The sequence below is a fragment of the Pongo pygmaeus genome, chromosome 8 (assembly GCF_028885625.2).
Source record: "Pongo pygmaeus isolate AG05252 chromosome 8, NHGRI_mPonPyg2-v2.0_pri, whole genome shotgun sequence".
Classification (NCBI taxonomy): Eukaryota; Metazoa; Chordata; class Mammalia; order Primates; family Hominidae; genus Pongo; species Pongo pygmaeus.
The window spans coordinates 72,532,703-72,548,729 of NC_072381.2; the positions used below are offsets into that span (position 1 = coordinate 72,532,703).

The following is a 16,027-nucleotide window of genomic DNA, read 5'->3' on the forward strand; positions in this document are numbered from 1 at the left end:
CCTGCCTTTCACAAATGGGTATTGACTATCTACAATGTGCTAGGGGTTAACGTTGGGAACCTTGCTATGCAAAACAGACACTGAGGCTGCTCCCAGGAAGTTTATACTCTAGGGAGGGAAACAGAAGAGCCTACAAACCACACATCAATGTGGAGCAGCCATTGTCATCAGAGCTGTGGCCAAAAGGGGCAAGGAGCTGAGAGCCAGCCAGGGCATGGACTAGTCTGGCTCATGGCAGAAAAGTGAGACATGAGCCAAGATCTGAAGCTGAGCAGTAACTCACCAGGTGAGGGGCCCAGGCACAGGGGAGAGGCTGAAAGCTGACCCAATAATGCGCTTCTTAGGAGCCAGGCAAGCATCTTGCATGGATTAGGTTGGTGCAAAAGTAATTGCAGTTTTTGCCATTACTTTTAATGGCAATTAAAAGTAATTACTTTTGCACCAGCTTAACGTTAATTCATCCAGCACTCACTGCAACCCATTTCGTGAGCGAGGAAACTAAGACAGAGAGGGGCCAAGTAACCTGCAAGACAGCACACAGCCTGGAAGGACAGAGGCAGAATTTGAACCCAGGAAGCCTTGCTCAGAGCCCACACCTTGACTCTATGCCTGTGAGAGGTGAAACTTGGCTCTTTCAAGGAGATTGGATGATCTATTACTGGAGTACCAGTCACTACTCAAAGCACTTTATATCTTAACTTTTCTTAATCCTAAAAACAACCCTCATAAAAGTACTCTTATTATCATTACCCTTATTTTACAGAGGTATAACCTAAGGCAACAGAGAGCTTGAATAACTTGCCCAAGGTCACATAGCCAGTAATTGGCAGAGCTGGTCTTGAACCCAGCAATCAGGTTCCAGAGTCTGTGCTCCTAGCCTTGACAGCGTGCCTCCATGTAGCTGGACTCCAGAAGCAAGGGCAGGTGAGCCATGAGGCTGGAGAGAGTGACAAGGGCTGCACCTGAAGGCCACATGGGTCGCATTTAGCAATGCGGTCTCTAGCCTGAGAGCAGTAGGGAGTTACCGAAGAGTTTAATCAGGGAGATGGCGTGATTGCACTTAGTTTTTTAAAAGGTCCCCTCTGGCTGCTGTGTGGATAAGACAGTCAGGACAGCATCGGTGAGAGCAGATGAGTTAGGGGGGCAGCTCGGGCTGGGGAGGGCAGGCAGGGATGGAGAGGAGAGGACAGGTCTGCAGAGGCTGAGAAGGTGTGGGCAGGAGGGCCAGGGTGGGTGTGGCTGGAGGTCATTATGCTCACATATGAAGGGATGCTGGTGAGGGGTGGATTTCCTGCTCAGTTTAGACATGTAGAGTTTGAGGTGCTTTCAAGACATGCTGGAGTTGTGGGTTGGTGGGTGTAGAGATTGGCTGGGCCTCTGATGACATTAAGAGCCAGAGATGTCCTACCATGGAACAGTCAGCCATATAAGGTAGTGAGCTCCCCATCACTGAGGTGTGTAAGCTTGAGGACCAAGGCTGTTGTAGGAAATTCCTAGAGGAGCACCTGACTTATGAATGCCCTTCCTGATTCTATGGAGTCAGGTGAGGCTGGAGGTGTCAGGAGCACCCTCTGACCTCCCATGTCACAGAGCTTCCCCCAACTCCAGGAAACCTCAAGTGCCAGTTCAGCGGGAGGTGGATGAAGCTATTGCTGGAAGAGCCCTGGCAAATTCCTCTTTAACCCAGCCCCCTTTCCACACCCCTGTCCCGAGAGGTCACCCTTTCTGACCTGCCCTACAGGCCACCTTATCAAAGCATGACCTGGTGCTAAAGAAGTGCCTTCACAGAGCATCTGCAGCCTGACAGAGGGCAGCGGGTGCAAAGTCCCTCTATGGCAGAAGCTCAGGCCCCACAACAGCCTTTAGGGGCAGCAAGGTTCTCCTGCTGCAACCCAAAGAACAGATAAATCGAAGAGCCTGAAGGGAGGAGGCGGTGGACAGGAGGAAGGAGCATGTGGGCAGAGGGAAATGCCTGGACGAATGCTCAAAGGAAAATGACCAAGACTTGAGGAGGCAGGGAAGGCTGGGGTGGGAGTGAGGATGGGAAAGGGCCAAGGAGGCAGAGGCCCAGCCTACATGGGCCCCAGCCATGTGAGATTTCAGGAAAACCTACAATAGCCACCAGGCAGGGAGACAGGGGCCCAGTGTCCCCTCAAAGGCCATGCCCAGCCTCTCTGGCAGGCAGTTCTGCCCCTTTGTGCTCGGCTGGCCCTTGCTCTTTGAAGGACCAGGGGAGCACCCCCTGCCAGCAGGCCCACCCCTTCCGCCACAGACAGTGTCTCTGCAAGGAGGCCCCACACCCAGGGCTGTGGATGGGAGAGCGGGAGTGTCAGCAGGGGCTGCTGCTGGGGGCTGCCAGTGGCCCAGACAACACCCAGCGCAGCTGGTGACCCCATCCACCCTAGCCTCCCCAGACCCAGGCCTCAGTTTCCCTTAGAGAAGCCTGCTGACTTCCCTCTGACTGAGGGCTCAATAGACTGTTTCTGGGAGGGGCAGAACCCAACCCAAAGAGGTGGGAGAAAGATTTCTGAGGCTTCCTGGAGGGCAAACCTCAGTTGATTTTGTTTTTGGAAAACAACAGCAAAAAGCCTGCTACTTGCCCTTCTTCAAACCTCCCAGTGCACACAGAGACTTTTGTTGACATCTCACCGTGAGCTTCATCACTGCCCCTCAGCCCCTCGAGCACTGCTTGGGACCCGGGTAAGGGAGTCTGGGTTTCACTGCACAGGAAGCTCCAGGCACTGGGCCACACAGACTCTCTGTCTCTCTCTGTCTCTCTCTCTCTCTCTCATTCTCAGGGCCTGCCAGGCCCAGCCGCAGAACACAATCACCCGTGGAGCTCTTTAGACACTTACAGCCAGGCCCTACCCACAGACATCTGCAGCAGGTATTGGGAACAATTGGCCTGGTGTGTTTTGAAAGCTCCCCAGGTGATTCTAATGCAACCAGCATCACCCGTACAAGTGCAAGCCTTTGAGGACATCTGGATCAGTGAGAAGGGGGGTAGAGTAACTTTAAAATGTTTAGTTACTTCAGATCTTTTACCCCTCTCTGGCTCTAAAAGGGAGCATTCAGGCAGCTGATACAAACAGACAGACAGACACTATACAGTAAGGTAGAAGAACAGCAAAGGCGGAGTGATCAAATAGGATCTGGGATCAAGGCTCATACAAAAGCCTTTGCCACTGGCTGAACCCTAGATTTGTTGCTAAGCTTCCTAGTGGACAGTTCAGAGTCCGAGAGACAAGAACAAACCCATCCACCCTGGGGAGCCCAAGCATTCCAGAGGCCAAGGCTGAACAAGGGCTTCCCTCAGGGTACTCATCACCAAGGCCTGATGTCATTAGCAACACTCACAATGTCTTTCTTACAACAAAGATGGTGGTGCGGCCCTGATGCCACGGCAGTTCAGTGAACACTGCCTCTGGGAGCCAAACCAAACTGAACAGATCCCCAGCCCCTGGCTGGTTTGACTGGCCTCAGCAGAGTTAGAGAGGTATGGTACTTCATACAGACAAGTATATCCTAGTGGCTGAGGATGCCAGCTCTGGGCCAATTTCAAGGCCTAGCTCTGAGGCTAGGCCTCAAGGCTGAGGATGCCTGATTTCAAGGCCTAGCTCTGCTACTCACTTACTGTGTGACCATGGGAAAGTTGCTTAACTTCTCTGTGCCTCTATTATCTCTTCTGTAAGAAGGGAATAGTAACAATAGTAACCATTTCATAGGATTATTGTGAGGATTTAGTGAATCAATAGATGTAAAGGTCTTTGAATAGTCCCTGGTAGACAGTGTAAGTGTAAGCTCAATACACAGTGTAAACTCAATAAGTATTAGCTACTAATAAAATTTGTGGACAAGGTGCATGCAGCCCCATATTACCTCCTCCAATGATGAGAGAGGTGGCAATGGTTACAGGTGCCATTAGCCAAATGATTTCATTCAATCCTACAACAACCCCATAAGGAGGATGTCATCATCTCCATTTTTCTGATTAGGGTACTGAGGCTCAGGTCACACAGTTAGTGGCAGGGGTTCAAATGCTATGGTGTTGCCTGCTTCACCATTTTGCCACCCCCCGACTCTGTAAAGAAAAACCTTGGCAGCCAGCTGGGGCAGGTAAAAATGAAGCTCCTGACCTTGGGAGTAGAGGATGGGAGGGGGTGGGTGCCCCCAGCTTCTCTGCCCAGTGGGGAACACATCACTGAGCCTTTCCTGCTCTCCCAGCCAGGACAAGGCATGCAGCCTGGACACACAGAAGTCAATCATCTCATCCTCTGCTGGTTGCTGAGAAACACCCCCTGAGCAAATGCTGCGCCTATTGCTGGGTCCAGGGCCGGGGACGTTGCGAGGAGAGCTGACTAATAAACTTTCCCCAGCCTCTAGCAGGGGGACCTTACATCAACAGCTAATTTGTGAGAGCTGCCTACTATGTGCAAAGTCCTGGGCTAGACTTAATAAGGGACCCAAGACAGCATGCCTCTATCGCTGTCATTGGGTCGTGTGTGGTCACATGGAGAGACCGTTGTACAATGTGGTTGGGTTGAACCATGAATGGCAAATGGATTTCCTCTTGTGCACTGACTCTAATGGACGGGAGCGGCAGCCTGGGTTGCCGTTCTCCGTGCCACTGGAGGACTGTGCCGAGAAGGATTCTGAGGCCTACCTAGGATGAATGGGAAAGAGTGTGTTGAGCAATGAGTAGTATCTGCTACGGTTTGGGATAAGGAAAGCCAACAACACATGCTATGTCTATTTTCCTTCTCTGAGCTAAATGTCTGGCACAACCAAGGAAGAGCAACAGGCAGTTGGAGCAGGGAGAGAGCCCACATTGGGTTGGAGTGGTTCGAGGAGGCTTTCCAGAGGGAGTGGGGCAAGTCTAGAGTGATTAAGAAGAAGGGGAAAAGACATCTTTCTGGGAGTTACCAAACCGTAAAGCTGTGCTTAGGGCAGATGGAATGGTGTTTGAGATGCTTTTGGTTTTCCCCACCACCTTCCTATGAGGATTGGCTGCCTCCTGAGGTCCTCCGTCTGTTCAGAGATATCTGCTAGTTCGAAGACCTTTGGAGAAGCTGCAGAGCTCTAATAATTCTCCCTGCCTTTACAGTAAGCACCTGTTATTTAAAAAACAAAATCTAGAGTTATGAAATAGCTTTTCATCTTGAACACCAACCCTCACTAGTAAGTAGCAGCTTCCTGGAACACTGTTGAAAAGGATTCTGAGGCTGCACGTAAGCTCCATGGGAAAGTGTGCAGCAATTGATTAATAATGTCTGCTGAGGGCCCTGGAATGGGGAGCAGTGTACACCCAAGCCATGTATGGGCCACTGCTGACCTAGTTAATTGTCTGGAAAGGGGAAGGTGTGGTGGAGAGATGCCTGCTGGGGGCTGGATCCTACCCCTGACTCCTCTGGTACCACCTTGTGCTGGCTGCATTTGAGGAAACCTGAATCCAGAGTATGTCCATATACTGAGGTCCAGGCAGCTGTGGTCAGCACAGGACACTGTGCACAGGTTACCCACCCTAGCACACATGTACTTCCCCTTTAAGAGTCTCTTCCCATCCTCATCCCAGCATTTCAGTCCTAAAGGACCCCATCCACAGCCCCAATCTTTCAGCTGCTGCTTTGATCCCTCCCCTATATCTGTCCCCTAAATCTCTTTGCCATTACTTTCAATGGCAAAAACTGAAATTACTTTTGCACCAAAATCACACACTGTATAAACATGAGACACGTTATTATAATTGTTGTTATTTTTAGGGATGAAGGAGTCTGCCTGGGGTTCCTCAACATTTTAGCCTGGAAGTTTCAACCACTTCCTCTCCCAGGAGATTCCTTAACATCCAAAGGAATGAATCACAGATAGTGGGAGGGAGGTACAGTGACATCAGTCTTCTCATCTGTAAAAGGGGGTGGTGTGAATGTCAGTCCCTTAGGGAAGTTGTGAGGATTGACATGCATAGCATTGGCTCCTGTATGTACCCTATAACTACGGGACGTTTCTATTACAGTTTCTGATGTTATTATTGGGGTTGGGGAGTCTACCTGGCATCTCTCAAAACTCACCTTAAAGGTGGCTGCTGAGACCCTCCTCTGCTTCCCCTTGGGCCTAGAAGATGGACTTGGCTCTTTTTTTTAATTTTTATTTTTTGAGACGGAGTCTTGCTCTGTCGCCCAGGCTGGAGTGCAATGGCTCGATCTCAGCTCACTGCAACCTCCGCCTCCCAGTTCAAGTGATTCTCCTGCCTTAGCCTCCCAAGTAGCTGGGATTATAGGTGCCCACCACCATGCCCGGCTAATTTTTGTATTTTTTAGTAGAGATGGGTTTTCACCATGTTGGTCAGGCTGGTCTTGAATTCCTGACCTCAGGTGATCCACCCACCTTGGCCTCCCAAAGTGCTGGGATTACAGGCATGAGCCACTGCACCCAGCCCAGCATTTGGCTCTTTTAAATTCCACTCTCTTCTCATTCACTGCACACGGCTGCCCAGTCCTAGGTGTCATCTGATTGTCTCCATTTGGGACATTCCAGCTTCTTTCTTCACAGCAAGCAAATCAAATAACAGGCAGCTGGAGTGCTCGTTAAGGGCCCCAGACCAGGAGAGAGGCGCTGATGGGGGAAGAGTTGGGGCCTGAGGTCTGGAGAGCACACTCCTGATTCCCCACAGAGCCGGCTCCCGCCATCCTCCAATCCCGGCTCTGCACAACCCCCGTCATGGGCTGGTCCCCTCGGATCTGCCTCTGGCTCCCCTCTCAGGCCTCCTGTCCTCCTGGGTCCCCTTGGCCAGCCCTCCCTGCAGCTCCCTCTCCCTTCTGCCTCATACACACAGTCTCTGCCCCCTCACCTGCTTTCCCCATTGGCACAGGAGTCCCTCCCCCAGGCCATTGCACAGGCCGTGTGCCTCACCAGGCTTCCCCTCCCCAATGTCCTTCTCCCATTCTTTAGGAAGTGGCCCAGTCCTGCCTGCTCCAAAGATTGCCTGCCCCAGATCCCTAAGAGCCCTCCCTGAGCACTCATCTGGTCTTATGCATGGCCTTTGGTGATGGCACCTTTTAGTGAAGTCTCCGATCTGCCCCCAATCCCAGGAGGGAGGCAGGGCCTAGATTTAATGGAAGATGAACCTGAAGTGCAGGGGTGTAGCATGGCTTGCCTAAGGCCACACGACTGGCAAAGCCCAGCTAGAATCCTGGTCTTGGCCTCCAAACTCACCAGATGCCTGTGTGCCCCATGAGGACAGGGACCTTCTGCACCTCCATTTTGGAGAATTGTTTTGTAACAAAACCATTTCCCCTCTCTTGTCTCTGAATTTTCCTCTCCTGTGGCAGGTTTCTGCCTGTCCCAGTTCTCTGCCTTACCCATTGCTCTCCTCTGCCCTTTGCTCAGACCTGGGAGAACACACCTACACAGGGAAAGGCCCAGGATGGTCCCCTCAAGTTGCTTTGCAGGCCCGGAAGCTGCTCGTAGCACAGCGCTGGCCAATAGAACTTTCTGCGAGGATGTACAAGTTCTTTCTCTCTACTGTCCAGCTCCATAGTCCCTAGCTGCAGTGTCCACTGAGCATTTGAAACCAGGCTGTTGCAACAGACAAGCTAAAATTTAAATTTTATTTAATTTTAGTTAGTTTAAATATAATGAGTTGCATATGACTAGCAGTTACTGTATTGGACAGCCCAACCCTAGGGTGTCCCTCCAGGAGCACAGACAAGGCCCCCACAGATAAGGCCACTCACGCCATCCATCTGTGGGACAGCTCCCTTCCTCTGGCTCCAGCATCTTCCCCTATTGACCTCAGCCACCATTTCCAGTCACTCCTCTGTGACCCTACTTTCACCCCCATTCATTGTCCCCTCTGGCCTGCAGCAGCCTCCTGTTTGGCCTTACTGCTTTGCCAGCCGTAAGCACTCACTCTAGGGGCATAACTGCCTTCCTGAAAACCCTTCAATGGCTCCCCATTACTCTTATTTAGATCTAACTTTCTCTAAGGCCCCTCTTGACCTGGGCTGCCTGTCTCTCTCCAGTCACGTCTCCTACTTCCTCATACTCCCAGTCCTCCGGGGTCCTGGACTTCCCCCAGTTCTCCCAATTCCCTCTGGCCCCCAGCCTCAAAGGCTCTTCCGTTTGTCCCCTTAGAACAAGGCTTCACACTCACTCGTTTTTGCCTGGCAAACTCCTGTTCATCCTTCAGCTCTTCATTTGAAAATCACTTCCCTAAGGAAGCCTGCCATGACTGCCACCACCATCAGACAATGTTGCATGTAATGCATTTCCCAGGCCCCTCTCTTCTTTCACTATTGTAGCTCTTTTTTTTTTTTGCACACGACATGGTCACTGCCCATTTTCTTCTTTGTGTACTACTTCCCTGTAAGTTTAGGAGGGCAAAAGTGTCTCCCACAATGCCTGACCCACAGCAGGCTCTCAGTAAACATTTTCTGAATGAATGAATGAGAATAGACCAAAAAAAAAAAAAAAGTGGCAGGATACAGTGCAAAGAACATTGTATACGGGGCCAGGAGGCTGAGGTTCTAGTCCTGGACCTCACCATGTGACTCTGGGCTCAATTTCCCCATCTGAAAAATGGGGTTCAGTTCAGATGCTCTCTGGGACAACTTTCGTATCTAGCAGTTGAAAATATTACATTCAGTAGGGTAAATATGCAGCTGCAGCTTGGAGGGAAGGGGTGAGCATGTCGGATACAATAGTTAGCCCCAAGGCCCCTAGAGTATGCGACTTGGCATGGCTAAGTCTGAAGCAGCGGAAGCAAGAAGCTGGGAAAGGCCAGGGCATGGTCAGGCCAGCAGGAAGGTCTGGGAAGGGGAAAGCATGGAGAGAGGGGCTGCGCTAAACCCTGAAAATCAGATGCTTATCCCTCAGCAGCCAGGACCCCCAAGATACCTGGAGGAGCTCTCACTGCCCTGACACCTTCTTCACCACCCAGCCAGTCTGGGCTCACACTGCCTGAGCCCAGAGATGCCCCACCTCCACCCCAGGCCCAGGGGACCATGGGCGGCCCGATGGAGTTCTCTGGATTCCCAGGAGCCTAGCAGGGCATGGGAATGAGCTGACAGCAGCAGTCATGGGTGCACCACTAGCACCAGTACGCTTGCCCTGTGACCGCCCTCTCTGCTCTGGCCCTGCAATCTCCTTCTCCTTGGCCACCCTGGAGAACTGCTCCAGCAGGTGCCAGCCTGGCAGAGGCAGCTAAGAGGAGCCTGGCTGTAGGGAATACGTACATCTTGCCAAAATGCTCACAGCACCCCACCCACCACAGTTAGAGCTGTGCTCCAGTGTTTGCTACATCAGCACTGTTTCGCATGTTCAGAGGGGTTGGAGCATTTGTCCCAAGCTTCCAAGCAGCAGAGTGGGGATAAAAACCCAGGATTGCTGGACTCTACCACCGTGATCTTTACTGCTGCACACTCCCTCCAGCTAAGTAAGAGATCCTCTCCCATTTCTTCCCCATGGAAACCTTCCATGGCCAGGACCTGCTCCACGACCTCTTCCCAGACTGCTGCGGCCCCCACCTGCCTGTCCTCCTCTCTATCTGGGCCCTGGATCCCCTGTGCTGTCCAGATTCCCACAGATCATCAGACCTCACCCTGTCAAGGCCCAGCCTTCAAGAGGCTGCATGTCCCTCCTTCCTGGGGAGGGGACAGCCTTTTCCTGTATCCCCAAGATTGCCATAGCTACCTGACACGCTAGTAGCGCTTAATCTACTTGGATCAAGAAAATTTGGAGAATGGGAGAAAGCATCCTTTCTCCAGAAAAATAAGAAACCTGGTTTAGGAAAAAGAAGGTGTGGACTAATTTGTGGCCAAGGACAGCAGAGCCAGGCGACCCACACTTCGACCCTAGCGGCCTGGGCCAGTGAGCAGAGACCAGGGCACCACCCCCTGCAAGAACTGTCCCCTCTCCCCACACCCCCTGGGTCTTTAAGTGGTGGAGGGGGAGGGCCATGGGGGCTCAGTAAGCCTCGGCCTGGGCCTCTGGGCGCGCTTCCCACTGCGTGGGCGCGGGGCGGCTGTCACACCACCCCGGCCGGGTCGCGAAAGGGAGGAGTGGAGTTTGCCCGCCTCCGCGCGTCCAGCTTTCCTCCACCTGCCCGGCGCGCCCAGGGCGCTCCCAGCGCTGGAAGCCGGGAGCGCTTGCCCGAGGCGGGACTCGAGGGGTCATGCTCTTGCCCGCAAGGTACTCCGAATCCCTGGCAGGGCAGCTTCTGTCCGTGTCCCCGACCCCTCCCGCAGGCAACTCTCGCGAACCTGGGGCTCGCAGAGAGCGAGCGCCCGCGGACACGGGCTGAACAGTCTGGAGGCTGCGCGAGGGGGCGCCGCGGGGAGGGATAAAAGCCAGCAACAAAGAGCACAGACCTCGTCCAGCAGTTGATTGACTCGTCCCAAAATAGCCGTCTCCATTTGCTGCTCCCCGCGCTCCGCTTCCAGGCGCAGCACCCGGGCCTGCAGCTCGGCCGTCCGAAAGTGGGCGAGCAGGCTGAGTGCCAGCGAGCAGAGGGTCAGCGCCAGCAGTCCGCACGACCCTGGACTCGGCAGCCGTGCGCCGCGCTCCGCCCGCGCCGCCGCCAGAGCCACCGTCTCGGGCGCGCCCAACTCCCCAGGGCCGCGGGCACCGGTGGCTGCCGCTTTGTGGGTGCGCTCCGCTACCATCCTCTCGCGTCTTGAGAACCAATAAATAAATAAATAGAATAAATAAAGGCGAGAGCCGCTGCCAAAAGGCTCTATCCAAACTCCGGGGCAGGGGGAAACGGCTTGTATCGCTGGAAAACGTCCCTTTCCGTTGCTCCCGGCAAAGAGGACGGAAAAATTAGCAGTAGGAGGGGGAGTGCGGAAAAAGCACAACCGGCGGTAATTGGGGTACACCTAGGTGAGAAAAAAGTTATTTCGAAGAACGTTCCAAGTCCAGGAAAGTTAGGGGAATCTGACCGGCTCTCCTTCTCTCCGCCCAGTCTTTCCCTTCAAGTGTCTGCAGAGCAGTTGGTGCCGCGCTGTCAGTCCTTCTGGGCGCCTCGTGTCTCCCGGGCCAGTCAGTTTCAGTCCCCGGGCGAAGGGGCGCACATGGAGGGCCCCATGGGCAGAGGAGGGTCGTGGCGGCTGGCGAGGAGCGCTGGGGCCGATTCCGGCGCCTCTGTAACTTGACACACTCCCTGCGGCGGCACGGATCGGATGAGCAATCCGTGCTACTTCCCAAACTAATCTCTCCCGCCCCCTTCCCTCCTCCTCCTCCTCACTCCTCCTCCACCTCCCGCGGGGCCGACGGCTTGGATTTGTTTATTTATGCAAACTCGCCCGGGGTGGGGGGCGAGGTGAGCAGGTCCGGCGCCCCCAGCCCGCCGGCCCGGGAGCCCCTCTCCCGCGCTCCCCGTCCTCTTTGAAGTGACACTTGGGGTTATTTATAGGCAGGAAGGGGGTGTGGAGTGGAGCTGGGGCTGCACTTCTCTCTCTTTCTCCGGATTCACACCGAGGGCTCGTTTGGCCTTCCACGGAGGCGGTGGGGCAGGCACCACTCCACCTTTCCCAGCCCTTGGGACCCTCCGGGAACTCGACTGAGTTATTGTCAGGGCTTGTGGGTGGATCTCCACGTCCTGATCAGGACTACCTGATCCCTTCAGCCACCGCTCCTCTACTCCCAAGCCTCCAACCTCTTTCCCCTTCCTTCTCCCGCGACAACTGACTCCCTGGGGGCTCTGTACCTCCTGAGATCTGCAGCTCCTCCAGTGCCGGGCGGCCAACCACATCTTTACTCTGGGGTGAAAAGTCAGCCCTCCAGGGGGCAGCAGAGCTGGCACCCCTTTCTCTCTTTCAGGACCAAGACAGGTAGTATGAGACACTGAAAACTGAGCAGAAGAGCTTATTCCAGGTATCTGAGAGGTGGCTCAGTGGGGCCGCCTGCCAGTCCTGACATCTCCCCTTCTTACCTGCCATTAATCTGAGACCCATGCCATCTATCTCTGTGTGGTGAGACCAGCCTGCCCCAATCATCCCAGTCATCAAAGGTGAGCAATTCCTACACAAACTCAGGCTCCATCCCTGCGGGAGGCTTAGGGCTAACCAGGCTCTCTCCTGTTGTCATTTCCTATATTCCACTAGAGAAAAACTGGTGGCCTGAAGGGCATTTGGTAGTTTTCTCTCTTCTCTTGTCACCTCCTCCACCCCCCACATTAAGTAGCATTTGTATCCCAAGAGACTTTAACTCCTTGTGCCTGTTGACATTCCTGTGAATGAGGTGGTGGGACTGAGTTTTTGGGAGAAAGCCTGTCTTCCTGGAACAGCGGGCAGAGGAGAGAAGACTGGGTTTTCAAATATGCAGTGGAGGTGGGGGCAGCAGATGTGCTGGGATTCAATTTCAAAATAAACAAGGCACGCCAGTACAAACTTCCATTTTCTATATTGACCTGATAGAACTTGATATATAATACAGTGTCACTGCTCTTCTAATAAAGTGTGGCACACTTAATAGTGTGTATTGGACTTGTAACATAGTAAGTACTTAGATCATATGTAATAAAGGTAACATTGACTGCTGGGCCAGTCAGCCACTATGGAGGACAACAGGAATAGAAGGTGATGCTGCTGAAAGAGCCGGTGGCCAGGAGCTCTGGGTTCCAGTTCCAGTTCTAGGATTTCCCTTATGGCTTCAGTGGGCAAGGGCACTCTATTTTCTCCATCCCTGTGATGGGATGTCCCAGTCCACTCTACAGAGGAATCCTTCGGAGAATTCGATGGCATTGAAGAACACCAGGGAGCGCTGGAGAGTTTCTGCACTGGGAGGTACAGGCCAGGAAATTCAGGGACTTTGGACTTCCCCCACTTCCCTCCCAGGCTAGTCTGAATGGAGGAACTGAGGTGGGAAGTTAGTTTCATTCCCTCCTTATTCTGCAAACTGATCTTTTCCCTTTCAGGACTTTGGAGGTCCTCAGGAATGCTCAGGCAGTGAAATCTAAACAGTTTGGAGCTGGAGCATCCTTGTGATTGGGAACTGAAAGAGGAGGGTGTTGTGCTAGCCTGACCTGACCCCAGCATTGCAAACCCTGGAGCTTCCAGGGGGACTCTGGAGTCAGAGAAACCCGGGTGTAAAGCTCCCTTTTGTCAATGTGGAAGCTGCTGAACATCTCTGAGGCTCAGTTTTCTCATTTGTAAGATGGGCTGATAATAAAAGTATCTACCCGTCTGGAAGGACTGAATGAGGTAATGCATGTAAAGCAGTGAACACAGTGCAGGCACAGGGCAGGCACTCAATAAAGGGCATCCGCCTCCTTCTTTGGAACTCATGGCTGCTAGGGCCATCTCAGACACAGCTAGCTCTGGGCTCCCAGTTGTGAAACAGGAAGAAGTTTCCATCCCAGAGAAAGCAAATGGATCACAGTTAACCTCCATTTTTTCCCTACCTGATAGCTGAGAGTAGCAGCTGTGAGCAGCAGGAGTTAGCCTGTGTTGAGGGGCCTGATCCCCAGGTATCCCTCTTCTTCTTCCAACACTGCTTAGAATTCTTACCCTGGGAGATTTTTCCTTCAGGTAGAGTATTGTCTACCCCAGGCACAAGTTACAGCCTCATGTGGCTTATCTTGAACCCTTCTTTCTTCATAGGTGGGGGCCGGGACCTGGGGACACTGAGGTGAAAAGAGTGCCTTCCAGGAGCTTTAAAAACAATTGATTAAGGAAGACAAGTCGTGTTCACATAAAACCGCCACAAAAGGCAGAATAGCGAAAATCCACAATACATGTAAAGACCACAAAAGTTGCTTCAGGGCTCCCAGAAGAAAGGCGGGGATTCAGATGCCTCAGGAAAAACACCAGGAAATAGATTTTCTTGTTTGCAGTAAGAAGAAAGAGGGCCTCCAATGCTAACCCAAAGACTTTGATTTTAAACTATGGTCTTGGTTACACGCCTAGACAAAAATGAAGAAAAAATGCCCCAGGCATACAGCCTGTACTGTTCTTCAAGTCTTTTCTGTGTTTTTCCACTTTTTTGCTCCTGCTAGACCCTCTGCCAGGAAGGCCACCCTTCTCTCTCCTGTTTTCTACACCTTAAAATCCTGCTATTCGCTCCCAGCCCATTTTTATTGAGCAAACCCCATTTTTCTTCCTCCACTGTGGCTTTGACAGCATCAAACTCCTTCCTGAAACCAAAACTGCCACCGTGGCATCTCCGAGGCCCCACTGTGCTGTCTCCCACTGCCTCTTCCACTGCCTCTCCCACCAGCTTTTCAGTCTTCCCCAAAGACTCCACTTCTGCTCCCCATGACAAAAGCGAAGGTCAGCCCTCCTCCAGAAGGCCGCAGGTCCTCTGTCCTCTGCTTGGCCGTTCTGCCCATGGCTCTTGACCTGCCTCTCCCATTTCTTCCCCATGGAAAGCTTCAATGGTCAGGACCTGCTCCAGGTCCCCTGTAGGGGCCACAGGGGAGCCAACACCCATCATTTTATTTGCCCTGAGCCTAGTCCCCCTATTCCTAGTAACTGTGACTCAGTTTCCTTTGGGGAACCTTCTTCTCCCCAGGACATATGGCTCTGGTGGAGTTAACTCCATACCTGGCATATGAATAGGAAGTAAGCTCAGCAGTTGGCCTCTCTCATCTCCCCTGGCTACTGTGACTAGGTCAGAGAGGACATGTGGCCCAGTTCAGGCCAGTGAGAGTCGGGCTGGAGTGACTGGGAGCTACAGCTATTTCCTCGGAAGGGCTTTCTAAAGGGATGAGCTGGAGCTGCCGCGGGTGTCTTGCCACTGTCGATAAATGAGGATGAAGCCAACATGGAGGCAAACACAGGTGGAGAGTGACTGAGTCCTGAAGACATCATCGAAACCCTTCAATCAAATTGTGCCAGAAGCCTGGTGACAGGAGTCCTTTCTGTTCCAGCCAGTTTGAGTTAGGTTTCTTTTCTTGCAAGTATAAGAGTCCAGTCACATACAGGGCCTCAGGCTACCTTTCTGAGTCAGAATCTCTTTGTGGTTGGTAGGAAGAGATGGCAGGGAAGTCCAGGTTCCTGTCTGCTTCTAAAAGCTTCCCAAGGGATTGGGAGGTCCATCCAGGGAAGACATTGGACTGAGCGCTCGCCCTGGGAGAGCCTCCAGTTTCTATCTCTCTGTGGACAACTCTCCCACTCAAACACACTGTTCATGTCCCATGCACAGCTTGCTCATGGTAGCTCTTGGAGCGCCCCTCCCCTCCACCTCACACTCAGCTTCCCCACACCCTCCCTGCCCTTTGTTCCCTCGGTGCCAGGTATGGCATCACCCTGTGCTCAGCCGGGATGTTTGCTTTCTCCCCTGTCCTCCCTTCCCTCACTCACTTGAGTAGGGACTAATCCTGGAGATTCCACCTCCTTCTCTTTTTCTGGATCTGTTCCTCCTCTCTGACCTCTCTGCTTCTGTTGTCTGCCCCAAGCCTAAGGTTTTTTTTGTTTTTTGTTTGCTTATTTGTTTGTTTTGAGATGGAGTCTTGCTCTGTCACCCAGGCTGGAGTGCAGTGGTGCAATCTCGGCTCACTGAGGCCTCCACCTCCTGGGTTCAAACGATTCTCCTTCCTCAGCCTCTCGAGTAGCTGGGATTACAGGCATGTGCGAACATGCCTGGCTAATTTTTGTATTTTTAGTAGAGATGGGGTTTCACCATGTTGGTCAGGCTGGTCTTGAGCTTTTGATCCACCTACCTCGGCCTCTCAAAGTGTTGGGATTACAGGCGTAAGCCACTGTGCCCAGTCCAAGCCTAGGTCTTTAAACAAGCCCAACTTTCCCATATCGTAGCTAGAACAGGCAAAACCACGGAGGTGTGGACGGGGACCTGCCAGAGCCTCCCCAAGGAGCTCCAGACTTTCTGTTTCTTACTTCTGTCCCAGGCTGTATGATCCCTGGCATGACACTCAGTTTTCTAGCTCTGCTTCTGACTCCTGCATCAAGCAACAAGACAGAAGGGTACGTGGGCCCCTGGTGGCTTCGTGGAGTCAAGTTGCCAAACAAGCCTAGACTTTCACATAAATGAGAAATAACTAAGTTCATTTGAGCCGCTATTATTCTGGGTCTGT

The 16,027-nt window shown here is 52.7% G+C and overlaps 1 protein-coding gene across 6 annotated transcripts in view; it reads right to left on the minus strand.

Annotated features, from left to right (window-relative positions):
- Positions 1-11,176, minus strand: part of COL13A1 (collagen type XIII alpha 1 chain) — a 156,456-nt gene extending 145,280 nt beyond the window's left edge. For all 6 annotated transcript variants that reach the window (XM_063670522.1, XM_063670524.1, XM_063670521.1 and 3 more), the window contains exon 1: positions 10,365-11,176. In XM_063670522.1, coding sequence (XP_063526592.1) covers positions 10,365-10,658 — 294 coding nt within the window. In that variant the 5' untranslated portion in view covers positions 10,659-11,176. The remainder of the gene's footprint in view (positions 1-10,364) is intronic.
- Positions 11,177-16,027: the final 4,851 nt, after the last annotated feature.